The sequence below is a fragment of the Microtus pennsylvanicus genome, chromosome 7 (genome assembly GCF_037038515.1).
Source record: "Microtus pennsylvanicus isolate mMicPen1 chromosome 7, mMicPen1.hap1, whole genome shotgun sequence".
Lineage (NCBI taxonomy): Eukaryota > Metazoa > Chordata > Mammalia > Rodentia > Cricetidae > Microtus > Microtus pennsylvanicus.
In genome coordinates this window covers 23086459-23101223 of record NC_134585.1, presented here as the reverse complement: position 1 = coordinate 23101223, position 14765 = coordinate 23086459, and the positions used below count along the sequence as shown (strand labels likewise).

Below are 14765 nucleotides of genomic sequence, written 5' to 3'. Positions count from 1 at the left end.
GTTCCGGGCCTGATCCTGCAGCACAAGCTCTGCTGAGGGTAGGAGCAGAGTTATCTTTCTAAGCCCTCCTACTTTCTGGTAACCAGTTGTTTTTAATTTTAACATGTGTGCACGTGTATGTGCGTATGTGTGCGTGTGTGTGCATGTGTGTAAGCCAGAAAACAATCTCCTGTGTCATCCTTAAGAACACCATCCACCTCATTTGACGCAGGGTCTCTTATTGGCCTGGAGTTCAACATTTAGCTAGACTGCCTGGCTAGCATTTCCCAGGGATCTTCCTGCCTCCGTCTCCACTTTGCTGGGATTATACATATGTGTTAGTGCATGCCTGGCGTTTTGACGTGGGTTCTGGGGCTTGAACTCAGGTCCTCAGGTTTATGAAGTAAGCGCTTCACTGACTGAGCCACCTTTTACACCTGCTCAAGGCCATGGATAAGAATTTCTAGCAAGTGACCATTTAACATTTTTACCACGTATATCTGGCATTCAGAGTTCCCTAAGAGAGCCTGGGCACCGAGGCGCTGGTGACGAATGACCACAACTACCTGGTGTCAGGGCTGGGTGTGCCCCTGGTATAGGCAGGGAAGTGTTTGCCTACACCGTGGAAGAGAGCAGGACTTAGAGAGTGGCGGTGTCACTTAAAAACCTACCTGGCTCACAGGTGTACTCTCTGAGAGGGACAGAGACCTCAGACTCAGTGCATGCAAACCCAGCTGTGGATCTGTCACTGATTATGGCACAAGGGAACTGAGTCTTGGTCTGCTGGGATTATGCACCCCTGCTGCCCTGCCATACCCTGAGGACGAGGGAATAGGGATGCTCACCGGTCCATCGACAGTTTCTGGGCCAACAGCCGCCAGTCGTTGCCCCGCGAGCTAGGGGCATCAAGGCTGTTGCAGATCTTCTGGCGGATGGACAGTGGTATCTTGAAGGCATAGGGTCCCAGCTGGGTGGTGACAGCATTGCCGGGGGCAGAGCAGAGTGCATCCAGGGAGCCAGCAGGTGTCTGGAAGAGAAGGGATGAGAGTGAAGTAGCCACAGTGCTGGACAGAAGCTCACCCAGTCTCCTGCCCGGATAGAGGCTTAAGGGCCGAGGCTGTAGCTTAATTGGTAGAGCCCTGGGCTCTATACTCAGCTTCGTCTCCTCTAGGCTCTCTCTAGCCACCCACTTCTGCAGGGCAAGGGTTGCTTGCTGCATGCCAGGTGTGATCTTGCTTGGGATCAGCCTGGGCACATGCTGACTTAGTCTTGGGAGGAGGAAACCCCAGGAGCCTAATCAATGAAGACCAGCTTTGATACAGGTGCAAAACAGAACCTAGAGAGGACAGGTGACCTACCTGGGGCAGAGCTGGCTGGGTGGAGAGCTTTCTACTACACTGGTCACCTTAGGAGTCCTGGCTTTGTTAAGAGGTTGGGAGTCACAGGCCAGTCTTTACCTTGGCCAGGTTCAAAGTTAGCCTTGCTTGGTGGTCATATGTAGTGTACTATACTCGCTTCCCTACGACCTTTTATCTATATATCTATCTATCTATCTATCTATCTATCTATCTATCTATCTATCTATCTATCTACCTATTCATTCATTTATTTTTGAGGTGGGGTCTCATGTAGCCCAGGCTGTCCTCAAACTCACTATGTAGCCGAAGATGACCTTGGATCTTCTTGCCTCCACATCCCAAGTGTTGGGATATGGGTGAACACCACCACGCCTGGTGTATTTGATGGTGGAGCCCAAAGTACCATGCATGCTACGGAAGCACTCTGACAAGTGAGCCCCAGCCCTAGCCTTGAGACTCTCATCTTCCACAAGGGGACCACCACAACCCTCTCCCTGCAGGTGTGCCAACTTGATACGGTAATAAATGTCACATGAGCAGTGCTCAGCAAGTAACGGTTGCCTGTTCAGGGTGAGCAGATTCTTTTAGCGATTTGAGAGGGGGAAAAAAAGGAATCTTCATGGGAGATGCTGGGGAATAAGGTGCTTGTGTGCCAGAGCCTCAGTCTCCCGGGCTGTCACCGACCCTCACCTCAGCCAGCGTGGTGTGCACCTGGAAGATCTGGCCTTCCCCTTCCACCTGCCGCACGCAGACTTTACAGGTGAACTCAGTGGAAGCCAGGCTGTGCCTCTCCAGGGTGAAAGTGCAGTGCAGGGCTTTCTGGCTGCCGTTCCAGATGTGGTAGAAGGGAATCTCCTGTAGGAGAGGCAGGCATTCAGGGCTGCAGGTGAGACTGGGTATTTGCCAGAAGTGGGTGGGGACCAGCCTCAGGGAGGGCTGGGCCTCTGGGGGCAGCTCGAGTCTCTGTATGAAACGATTTGAGAGCAGGGAAAGCTGGCCAGCTACATGGTGCTGATCCATTGGTTCTGGGAGGGAGTTGAGAAAAGGGCCTGTGTGAGAGGAGAAGACAGGAGTGGTGTGTGTGTGCATGTGTGTGTGTGTATGATGTATATGTATGTATGTCGGGGCACATACACAAGCTGGAGCAGGGAGCACCTAGGACTTCAATGGTGGCATATACTGCAAGACGGGACAGAGGGACACAAGTACCAGAGACAAGCAGAATCAATCTGCAAAGGCTTGTATCTGTTTAGATGGGTCTGGCCCCCAGATCAGAAACTTGCAGTATAAAGGGCCTGAAGGGGAACGTGGGGGTGATGGGCATGGGTATTTGTGTGTGGGGAGGTGTAAGAGGGGCTGAAGATGTGGCTATCAGTGGCACAGAATTTAGGGTATGAAGGTGGCTGGAAACCTGAAGGATGATAGACTGGGGGAGACAGGACAGGGCTGAGGGACCTGGGAAACAGTGCCTGCTTCACTACAAAGGTGGAGTCGTGGGTTCCTCCCTGCCCCTCCCCAGGCCCAGTGCTCACCTGGTACTTGGCCAGCAGCTTGCTCCTCCAGTGGGCATGCGGGATGTCATGGAGGGAAAGGCGCAGGTTGTGGTAACTGTCCTTGAAGAGCAGAGGCTTGGGCTCCTCTACCAAGTAGCCGCCCAGAGTGCGCTCCAGCTCCAGCACTTCCTGTTGATGGGGCAGTGGGAGGAGCTTGTTACCCGTGGACCACACAAGCCATTAGTCTGGGGCCAGACCCATCTGATCTAATTAAAAAGGTGTTTTGGATGAATGTGGGGGCAGATACATAAGTGGATGAATGGAAAATGAATGGGTGGGTGGGTGGATAGACAGACAGACAGGCTTCCAGGCTATGGTAGATAAACAGATAGTTGGCAAACTGGATGGATGATATATGGATGGACAGATAGAGGGATAGACAGATACATATAGAGAACATAAATGTGGGTACCAGGAGATTGGAAGGAGAGTTAGACGTACAGGTAGGATACTGACTGAGTAGATGGATGGGTGCACACAGAGATGTGCGGATGGATGGACCGATCGAATGGATCACTGGATGGATGTGTGGGTTAGGCGGGTAAACAGATAAACAGATGGCTATACAAACAAGCAGGTATATGGATAGAAGAATATTTGGAAGGACAGTTTCATGAACGAGGAGGTGGATAGTGGCTGGGTGGCCAAGGCTGTTTACCAATGAAGTGTATTGGAAGAGGAGAAAAATGGTAGGTGGATAGATGGGGCTGCACCAAGCAAAGTATGCAGTCAGGCCAGAACGCGTTGACCTTTGGCCAGGGTGAACACTAGCCAGCATCAATACCACCAGATCCAACTGCAGGGGATTGCCTGCAGTGTCCCAACCCTTTTGGAGGCCTTTTGGAATGTCAGGGTAGTACAGTCCCCACAGGGGATACTCCTTCTCCCACAGGGCCTTTTCATCTATGTTGCATCAGTCCCCAGAACGGATCCTGAGAAAGCCACACGGGACTCAGAGACTAGGAGAGACCCCAGCTCAGAGCCGGGGCAGGGAGGGCATCAGTCTGTCCTGTCTGTCAGAAAGACAGACTTCTGGTGAGGCTTCTGGAGGGCTACTGCAAGAATGGAGAAGAGAGCCAGCTCTACATTCTCCAGTATCATGCTGGCATGAGACTGATGACCCGGGAATGGGACAGAGTTCAGAGAGGAAGGGACAGTGGCTTTGAGACATGCATGGCAGGCGATGCCCATGTTGGGCTCGACATCTGCTGATTTACCCCCTCCGCCCATCTATGCCCAGCATCTCCTCATATGCCCTTGCATCTCCCTCATCTCTGGTCTCCATTGGCTTTTCTTTGTGTCTGCTAGAAGCCTGGGCTATCCTCGCTCATTCCATCAGTCCCTGGTCTGTCTGTCCTACTGACCAGCCACAAGGTCCAGCCTCATCTCCTGGCCACTGCCACAGCCAGGTGAACTGGGATTCAGCCCCAATTTCCCAATAGGCCTTTGCCTCTTGTTTACCAACACACACATATGCTTGTGTACACACACATCATAGCCCCAGCTTCCTAACTGGCCTTTGCCTCTTGTTTACCAACACACACACATCATAGCCCCAGCTTCCTAACTGGCCTTTGCCTTGTTTGCCACACACACACATGCAAACACACACACACACACACACACACCATAGCTGCAGACCACTCTACAGAGCACCTGTGAACAGGTGTCTGCTACAGCTGGGCCCCTTGCCCCTGGACAGCATCCCAGTTACCAAGCGTGACCCGAGCTCACTAACAAGCGGTTGTCTCTTCAGTTCCCCCCTCTCTCACTCACACAGTCTCACACACACACACCCTACACTGTTCACACACGCTGAGCTGCACACCCGTCTTGGCAGAAAGTTGTCCTGCTGGTTGGACATGTCCTTCCTCTTCTCAACCCAGAGTGACAACGTGCTATCCAGGGCTTAAGTCTCAGGCCCACTTTCTCAAACGCCTCAAAAGAGATCTCTCTGTCTCCCACCTCCAGCCCTGTCTGAGAATCCAGTGCTGTTCTAATGGCTGATGAAAAGTAAGCACAGAGGTTAGCGCTGGAAAGAAGCCTGACAGAGACCACGCAGCCTGGGAGGGGAGCAAGCAACTGACGGACCGTGCTGATGTCCCCGCATTGTCCCCACGCTCCTACCTTCAATGCCACAGGCGTGTCCTCCAGACAATAGACCCTGAGGCTATACTCCAGGGACGTACAGAGCGCCGGGGCAAAGATGGCCAGCTGGAGCCGCTTGACTGCGGAGCGGGAGTAGGACTCGCCCGTGAACACATAGGTGCCCAGCTGGTCCAACAGGATGTGGCAGGACTTAGCCTCCAGCTGGCAGTAGCAGGGGGTGTTCAGGGTCTCCTCATCCAACGTCACCACCTCCTACAGGGGGAGAAGAGGATGCTGTCTTCTGGGCTGGGACGAGTCAGGAGAGGGGCAGGTCTGAGAGCCAGCCACGCCACCCGGCACCTCACCTCCCAGTGACCCTGATGGGTCTGGGTCTTGAGCTGGAAGATCCAGTCTCCAGCGATGACTTCAGCACAGTGGGGCACGGTAAGGATGACAGGGCGGCACAGGAGGAGGCCTGTGGGACCACAGGTCACTGAGGGGCTCAATACTGTCTGGGTCCCTTCCGAGAGTGGGCTAGGGGAGGGCAGAGGGAGGCAGTGAGCAAAGGCCGGAAGTACTCATGCAGCAGGGACATACTCCACCCCTGCAGGGCCCCAACTCCACCCCTGCAGGGCCTCCAACTCTACCCATGCAGGGTCCCCAACTCCATCCCTACAGGGCCCCCAACTCCACCCCTGCAGGGCCTCCAACTCTACCCATGCAGAGTCCCCAACTCTACCCCTACAGGGCCCCCAACTCCACCCCTGCAGGACCCCCAACACCACCCCTGTAGGACCTTCACTTCTACCCCGGCAAGACCTCCACCTCTAGCCATGCAGGGTCCCCAACTCCACCCCTGCAGGGCCCCCAACTCTAACCCTGCAAGACTCCCCAACCCCACCCCTGCAGGACCTCCACCTCTACCCATGCAGGGTCCCCAACTCCACCCCTACAGGGCCCCCACCTCCACTCCTGCAGGACCCCCAACACCACCCCTGCAGGACCTCCACCTCTATCCCCGCAGGACTCCCAACCGCACCCCTGCAGGACCCCCAACCCCAACCCCATCCCTGCAGGGCCTCCAACTCCACTCTTGCAGGGCCCCCACCTCCTCCACCTAGGGCCTGTATCAAGGCAGTGTCTGCCACTTGGGAGCCTGGGACTGTCAGGCACCACAGCAGTGGGAAGTAGGGATATGGCATAAACCAGAAATTGCAGTCTAGATTTTTTGCTGTTACGTCAAAAGAGTCACAGCCAAAGTTTTGCACAGCCTTAAAGGTCTAGGGTTTTAGAGAACATTCTGGTCTTTCTTTTACTTTAAAACAAAACAAAGCAACAAAATAAAATTAAAAAAAAAACCAAAAAACAAAACAAAAACCAACCCATTTGAGGACATTAAAAACAAAATAAAACATAGTGGCATATGCCTTTCATCTCATCACTATGGGAGGCAGAGGCTGATCTGAGTTCGAGGCCAGCCTGGTCTACATAGTGAGTTCTAGGACAGCCAGGGCTATACAGTGAGACCCTGTCTCAAAAAAACAAAGCCATTTAGTGTGTGTGTGTGTGTGTGTTTGCATGTGTCTAAGTGAGAAGACAACTTATGGGAGTCAGTTCAGCTCTCTTCTACCAAGTGGACTCTGGGGATGTAACCCAGGCTCGCTGACAAGCACTTTTACCCGCTGAGCCAGCTCACGAGCCAGCTTTTGGTACATTTTGATTGCATGCTGTTACACTGCCCTCGGGAGAGCCCGTCCCATTCTACGCAACCACCAGTGTGTCAGAAAGAGCGGTGTGCCCGTGCTCTTGGAGGCGTGCAGGGATTAACATGAGGAAAAACATCCTTACAGGTTCCTCAAGCAAAACCCTTCTTGTCTACCTGTGTAGTCTCATTAACTGTGACTGCAATTCAGACAGAACAACTTCTCATAAACAATGTACTTGGCGCATGTACATATGAATCGCTTGTTTGTGTTCTAGCCCCAGGTTCAAACTGAGATGTCCAGTTTTTCTTACTAGCTGTTATAGTTATCTTCCCTGTCGATTTGACTGAGTTTGGGGTCACCGAGGTGATGAATCCCTGACCTGCCTGTTTGTGTTCCTTGAGGGGGTTCGGTAGGAGGAGGCCTACTTAGGTAGATAGTGTATCCTGTGGGCTAGGACCCAGACTGGATGAAAAGGAAAGAAAAAGAGAGGGGAATGTTGGACCCTGATGCTCACCCTTCTCTGGTTCCAAGTATGGATGCTTTACGCTCCTGTGACCACAGCTAGAGAGGCTATCACTATGGTGAGCCCAAATTAACACCACCTCCTGAAGTTCTCATCATGCATTTTGCCACAGCAATGGCACAGAAATGATACCCTCATTTATAAATCCCCTTTACATAGGAGAACTTGCTGCTGCTGGGTTTTACCCAGTTAGAACATGCTCTCTCTGGGGGACCCTGGGCACTGGGGACCAAGCTCTGAGGGGCATATGGAAATATTTGTGCCCCGGGTGAGCAGAGAAGAAGGGGCGTTGCCTAGCCAGGGCTGGACTGTCTACTCACAGGGTACTTTCAGCTTTGTTGATCAGCAGATACATCTCATAGAACTTGCCGGGGGGGATGGCTCCATTTGGCACCAACAGGCTGACCCCTAGGAAGGAAGGGAGGAAGGTCATCAGGAAGGGGGTTAGAGGAGGGAGAGGTGATGAGAAGAATGGGGTGAGACCTGTTTTAGGGAAGGGAAAGGATTAGGGAGAGAGGTGGGGGCAAACACAGGGAAGAGTCAGGCCACTTGGGCATAGCTGATATGCCCAGGAATACAGGGGCCTCTAACATTGCTGGGGACAGTGTGTGTGTGTGTGTGTGTGTGTGTGTGTGTGTGTGTGTGTGTGCGCACGCGCGTGTGCACGTGTATGTGTTGGGGGGATCAGAAAGCCCTTATGCTGGCTCCATGCTGGCTCAAGACAGGACCCTAAAAAGCTGCCAGCTGCTACTTTCACAAGAAGAGATGGGCACCCCTGCCCTGCAGTCAGTCACAACTAAGACCTCTCTGTGGGACTCTAATGATAAGAGTTGTTCTCCCACCCTGACAGGGGCAGGGAGGCTACTCCAAGTGGTTGATCCAAGACTTCCCTGGCTTAGAGAGGCCCAAGCCGGCCTGATCTCAAGTCTTCTACCAGACTTCTCTATGTATTATCTACCTGGAGCTTTACTTTCCCATCTGAGCAATAGGTTCAAAGGCCTACCTGTGCCAGGAATGCTCAGCCTCCCACCCAGGCAGCCAAAGGTGCCGCTGAGGCTGCTGCTGGGGTCTCGAGGTAGGCCCAGGAGCTGCTGGGAACCAAGGCTGGCACTGCGCAGGTGCAGCAAGTGGGCGTCCCGGGAGAAATCGCCTGGGTAAGTGCCGGGCGGTAGAACGCCCAGCAGGTCGGCTCCATCAGCCAGGCAGGATCCAGAGCCGGTGGTGCTGGAGTTATAGACCTTGATCTTGAGGCTGGGCAGGGGATCCAGCAGGGGTGAGTTAGTCATAGGGATCTTATCAGCGGAGTCCTGCAGGGCATAGACGGGCCCACGGTAGATGCCGGCACTGGCTGTCAGGTCTGGTGGGGCAGCAGGGTGCAGGAGCTGCGGGTTGTCTGCAGGGGTGAATGCGATTGTCAGAATCACTTTTCCCTGCCCCTCACCACCCTGGCCCTGCCCACTCTGCTCCCTCCAGGCCTTCTGCTCTCTCCACATGTCTAGCCACAGAAGGCTCAATTGCCACCTGTTACTTTAGACAAACGGGTCAGTATACCAGGGAGCTGTCGGGACCCCAGCTCTGGCGACAGCTACACTACTCTGGGGTCCCCCGACCATTCCCGCTCCCCCAGGTTTCTCCTGCTCCTTACTGGGCCTTGCAGTCTTGAAGTTGACAGGGTGGAAACCACCAGTGAGGGCAGCAGAGGAGTCGGTGATGTCCGTGTCAAAGTCCCGGCAGTTTCTTCGGTACACGACCACGCCCACTGCCATGAGAACTGCCACAACCACGAAGATGGCCACCACGAGGCCTGCATACAGGGCCACATCTCCTGAGGGTTCCAGGACTGGAGAAGCAGTAGGGTTAAGTGAGGGGCACTTAACTTAGGGTCCCAAGGAAAACCCAGATTCTAGGCTTTGTCTGCCAAGATGACCTGCAGGCCTCAGGCAAATCTCACAACTCCCTCCTCCCCACCTCCTGACACCGCCCCCCCCTAGTCTATCTTCCTCAGTAGATTGTCTCAAAGTCCCTGCCCTGCTTATTACTTTGAAGGTAATAGAACCAATAAACCCGATTCACAAGCTCACGCATGGCTCACTGTTGAGGAGCCAGTGGTGTGAGGCTCAGAAACATGAGGGTACACAATTCCACCTAAATGACAAAGCTTCGCTCCACGCCTACCACTTCCATATGACCAAAGGCCCTGGCTCCCCGAAACCTTCTTAAGCAGTCTCCTCAACTATGCCAAGGATGGGAGGTGGAGTGGACGAAAGGAGTGGGTGAAAGGCAGAGCAATGGATGGAGGAGAGGCGGTGAGCAGATGGGCGAACAGAGATGGAACTGGGGGAGGCCACCCATGGCTACACCTCCTTCCTCCAGCAGGGGGCTATGGTTGCAATTAACTACTCATGGCCAGGCAGGAATGTGGCAAGGTCAGGGACAGGGTCAGCAGGTCATTCTAGGAGGACGGGAGTATCTGGTCCGCGCCATCCCGTGCACACTCAAGTACACAGGCACATGTGGTTACTGAAAACTGAAACGTGACAGGTGTAACAAAGGGGCTGTGGTGTTTTTTTAAGTGAAATATAAATTTTATTTTATTTTTATTTATTTTTTAAATATTTATTTATTTATTATGTATACAACATTCTGCCTCCATGTATGCCCACACGCCAGAAGAGGGCGCCAGATCTCATTACAGATGGTTGTGAGCCATCATGTGGTTGCTGGGAATTGAACCTCTGAAAGAACAGCCAGTGCTCTTAACCACTAAGCCATCTCTCCAGTCCAAATATAAATTTTAAAAGCCACCTATGTTAAGTGACTATCACAGCAGCCAGCTCAGGCACAGTCAAGATGGAGGCCGCTGGATGGCTGCTCTTTGACCTTGCTTCTTTTGGGAGTTCCAAGAAGCTCCCATACATCATTAAAAACAGGGGAACTCTGGGAGAGGGAGCCTAAGTTCCAAGACCTGGCCATCTGCACCTGTGGGGGAGTCCACGCCTCGTGGCATAGAAGGCCATGGCTTCTAGCTCTGTGAACCTGTCCATTTTCCACACTGTCTTTCTACCTAACAGTCCTCACTAGGACTCCCCAGAGTATCCTGGCAACCAGGGAGCTGCAAGAGACTCTTCCTCAGAGCTGACCTCCCCCCTCTCTCCGGAGGCTCCTGTCCCAGCAGGCTGCTCCTCCCTAAGCTCGGCTGGCACACTATAATGTCCTCACTCACACTGGGGGCCACTTGCTTGGCGATTTATACTCTCTAATCAGCCACCAGCCTGGTCTCTCGGGGCGCTGGGCTGAAGACTTCCCTGCAGGTTTTATGATTCCAGAATGATCTGAAATTGTTCTTTAATTACCACAGGCCGATCTGAGGGAGAGGTTGTATTGCCCTGATATTGCAGTCACAGCGGCAAGGGCCCTAGGGGCAGGAGGAGTCCCTTGGGAGCTGAATCAGAGCAATACTACTGGTGCTGGCCAGAGTTAACTTGGGAGGTGTGGCCCAGCTGCTAGGGGTACAGTGTGGGGGAACAGAGGTGGACAGACATGACACCGTCTCCTGGCATGTCTCAGAGAGGAGGGACGATGGTTAAGACCATCTGCTGTGGCCACAAAAATATCCGGGTTCAAGCCCTGGCTCTGCTACTTCCTAGTTTGCTCCTTGGACAAATTTCTTCTCCTCTCTGAGACTCAGTTTCCTATTCTATAACAGGAGGGTGAGGGGGAGTCCTGGGGCCTTTCTGTCAGCCAAGAGTCTGCTTGCCTCTCTGTGATAGGACTGTGGCAAAATGCGTGAGGTACAGGGAGCCCATGGTGTTGTACTGGGGGGAGATGGTGTCAGCTCTCCCTGCCTTTCACCCCACACCCGTGGCAAGCCAGCCAAGGAGAGCCAAGAATCCCCAGAAGAAAGAGGACAGTCATGAAATGGGACTTACGGTGGCTTTTAGGATCGTTTAGAGTTCTCTTATCTGTCAAGGGAAATAAAGGGAAAGACGATGATGATACCAGTGACAGCAAAAGGATGGTCGAGAAGGTCACGGGGGCACGGTATGGATGAAATGAAGGATGCGGGGCCAGACAGAGGCCCTGTGGGCTGCTCTGCTCAGGGTGGGCACAGCGGCCAAGGGCTGGGCAGGGGCAGAGGGGTCTGTCACCTGACTCCCGAGCACTCACTCTGCACGCACAGCCCGTCGGTGCAGTTCTTGGAGTCAAGCAGCGCCCCGCTGCAGTCGCGGCCTCCGTTCTGGGGTGGGGGCGCCATGCACTCACGGCTGCGCCAGTGCGCGCACTCGGTGCTGCAGGCCGACCACTTGCTCCACTCGGTCCATGCTCCGTCCACTGTGGGGGCACAGCACGTGCCGTTATGTATGCAGACAGCAACACAGACACAGTAACAACAGCACGGGTCTGCATGCACACATGCACACATGCACGCACGCGCGCGCGCAACATACGTCCCAATCAACAAATAGATACCAGGTCCACACAGCTGCAGGCTAGGGGCAGTTAGATGTGCTCAGGGGACAAGAACAAAGATACTTAAAGTTACCGGTACACAGAGAGCCTAAAACCCGGGTAAGAAAACAGCCCAAAGTCACATATTCACCATCAAGGACAAGCACAGCTGGATGGACATGGACAGAGGAAGACAGACAGAGAGGAGGTTGCTAATAGGATGAGCCGCTGTGGCCAGCAGACATCTCAACAGATACATTCAGGATGTTTTCTGGGCCCCTAAGAGCTCTCAAAGCCAGAAGTCCTATCTAGCTTAGTTCACTGCCTCTGATTCCAGCTCTCCATCAGCCTGGGACAGACTCAGATGCTAGAGACGACAGAGGATGCCAAGGACCCGGGGTCTGGATACTTTGCTGCTCAGGGGAAGGTGACAATCCAACTCTGTACACATCCTGTAGGTAAAGGAGCCTGGGAGGGCATGTGACTCCTACCTGGGCACACGGTAGTGCAGGCTGTCTTCTGGAAGGCCTGTCCCTCACAAAAGGCCCCTCCATTGAGTGGGGCTGGGTTGGTGCAGGTCCGCGTACGCTTCTGCCAGCCGCGGCCACATCGATTAGAGCAGGGTGACCACTCTGACCAGCTGGACCAGCCGCCATTCACTGTAGGGATGGGCCATCATACAGTTAGCACGGATCGGGATTCCTCCTGGTATTTCACACCCATCACCCACCTTTACTAACCCAACCACTCTGGCCAGAACCCTTCCCCTACAGGACTGGGCACTGAGACACCACAATTGGAACCTGGCAGGGACTACGAGGTCACTATCCCATCCTGGCCTATTGTACAGTGACACAGGAAGACTGGAGGGTTAACATGTAACCAAGGTCACCCAGTGTGTGACGGGGTACCTGGGCTTTGACTTGGGACTGAATCCCAGGACCGGACTTCCTAGTACATTCCAGTTATCTCCACTATGGTTCTACGTTCCATCCTTGGGCCCCCCAAAAAGAGCAGAGAGCAGCATGCAGGCCTGAACCGCATCCTTACCTCTACTGGGACAAAATGACTTGAGCGTGGCGATCTGGCTGCAACCCTACCTTGGGCCTAAGTCAGGAGACGTGGGTCTATTTTTAGAAGTAGCCAAGGGGCCCAAAGAGTAGGGAAGTGCTCCTGGCTGGGGACCCAGAGTGTCTGACTTGGCCACTGATCTCTCTAGATTGCCTCTCCATACAGTTGAGGGGGCCCACTGGCCCTTCTGGAGGTCAGGAGAGGGGGGAACGTGCTACCTCAGGCCTCCCCCTAGCATCCGAGAACTCCCACCACAGAGGGCACCCAGGAGAAGCACAGTGTATTCCCAGCAAAGCACCCATGCACACCATAGACGATGACCGTGGCGGTGGTGCTCCGGCGCTTGGCCACAATATTCTTGGCCACACATGTGTAGTTGGCCGTGTCTGACAGGCGAGCCTGGCGGATGATGAGGTTGTGGTCAATGGTGAGCAGGAAGTTGGTGTCCTGAGTGGGGTCAATGACATCTTCATTCTTGAGCCATTCAACCTGTGGAGGGGAGCAATGAGGGCTCAGTTGTCTGCCTGCTGGTGCTGGGGATAGGCCTCCTGTAGAGGGGAGGAGGGGTCCAGGCGTAACTAGAATACCGGTCCTGCCTATATCCATACCTAGGTTCATGCCTGGCGGTAACAGGCACCAACATCACTGTGGGAAACATCATTTACCAGCAGAGTGATCTTAGGAGACCCAGGGCCTCAATCTTACCAACTGTAAGATGGACCCTGAATAACACCCACCCCACGGGGAAGGGGTGAACATCACACGCTTGGCTCAGAGAAGTACCAAACACGCACAGGCTGCTAGTGCCTGCCCTAACCAGACCCCCAAGCTCCTCAAAGCTGCAGCCCCCGCAGCAGGACCCCTGGGCTCAGTCCTCAGCTCTGCTCCTCACAGCACCACAACAGAGATGGTCACCTCATCCCTCCCATCTCTAAAGGGGTGGCCTTGCCCACACTGCAGGGCTGCTGAGACCAGAGCCCAGCAGGTAGCAATGCCCCCACTCAGGTGCCCATGAGAGCACAGAAGCAGCCTAAAAGACCAGTACAAAGTTTGGGGTCTTGAAAGCTGAGTCCCGAGTAAGAGGGCCATCCTTTGGTGCACAGCCAACTGTCCCCTGTGAACTTCTACAGCAGCGGAGGGCATGCGTGGGGAAAGAGGAAAGCAGTGTCCAGCTGATAGAGTGGCTATTCGGTGGCCACATCTCCAGGTGTGGTTTCCTAGGTCTGTGTCAAGTGGGGGTGTCAGGGGCTAGACCTAGGGTCTACCCAAGGATCCCTGGGGTTCTCCTTCTGTGAGGCAGAACCACAGAGGTCTGGAGGCTGTGTTATGGCAGCTGCTGGTAAGTGCCCTGCCTGGCTGGTCACATCCCTCTCACCTCAGCCACAGGCACTCCCTCCGGTGGGCGGCACTGCAGAAGGACCTCATGATCCAACGGCACCTCCTTTGCCAGAGGCTCCTGGTCAAAGTTCTTGCGCAGGTCTGTGAGAAAAAGAGTTTCAAGTCTATCAGGTGAGTGCTGGATGGAAGCATGAAGTGCCCGTTGTGACCACTAGGGGGAAGAGTATACCTAAGGACCTGTTTACAGGCTGCCTTCACCTGGGGAAACAGGGTCCACTCTGGGACCTTGCCTAGAAGCTGCTGGCTTCCCTCTACAGGTGGCAAGGGCTGCTGGAAACCCTGGGGCCTGAGGAGGCCTGGCTTCTGGGTCTAAGAGTCCACATGAGCTGGCATGCACATGTCCCCTTAATGGATATTTCTCTCTCTAACATTAGTAGGGAGACGGAGAGGGTTAATCAAGGTAGCATACAGGCAATGCGGATGTAGGCTCGGCGACTCTTGGTGGTTCCCGAAGAGCTCCAGGCTACACACTGGCACCAATAGTCCTCCAGCCCGAAGAGCTCCTCCACCTGCTGTCTTGACACCTCGATCTGCACCTCTCGCACCCGCAAGCCTGGGAGAGAGAGAAGATGGAGTCCTCAGTGGCCAGGGAAGACACTACCTCCCTTCCATCCCAGTCTGTGGCTCCCCTGCAAAATCT

The 14765-nt window shown here is 54.1% G+C and overlaps 1 protein-coding gene across 2 annotated transcripts in view; it reads right to left on the bottom strand.

Annotated features, from left to right (window-relative positions):
- Window positions 1–14765, bottom strand: part of Unc5b (unc-5 netrin receptor B) — a 70241-nt gene that overhangs the window by 3744 nt on the left and 51732 nt on the right. The window contains exons 3-16 of one of the 2 annotated variants that reach the window (XM_075980181.1): window positions 14535–14678; window positions 14103–14206; window positions 13036–13216; window positions 12148–12315; window positions 11375–11539; window positions 11137–11169; window positions 8853–9047; window positions 8211–8600; window positions 7528–7615; window positions 5344–5512; window positions 5018–5251; window positions 2870–3019; window positions 2028–2192; window positions 825–1006 (exon numbers count right to left, since the gene is read on the bottom strand). In XM_075980181.1, the coding sequence (XP_075836296.1) occupies window positions 825–1006; window positions 2028–2192; window positions 2870–3019; window positions 5018–5251; window positions 5344–5512; window positions 7528–7615; window positions 8211–8600; window positions 8853–9047; window positions 11137–11169; window positions 11375–11539; window positions 12148–12315; window positions 13036–13216; window positions 14103–14206; window positions 14535–14678 (2368 nt within the window). The remainder of the gene's footprint in view (window positions 1–824; window positions 1007–2027; window positions 2193–2869; window positions 3020–5017; window positions 5252–5343; window positions 5513–7527; window positions 7616–8210; window positions 8601–8852; window positions 9048–11136; window positions 11170–11374; window positions 11540–12147; window positions 12316–13035; window positions 13217–14102; window positions 14207–14534; window positions 14679–14765) is intronic. The other variant, XM_075980182.1, reaches the window with a different exon arrangement.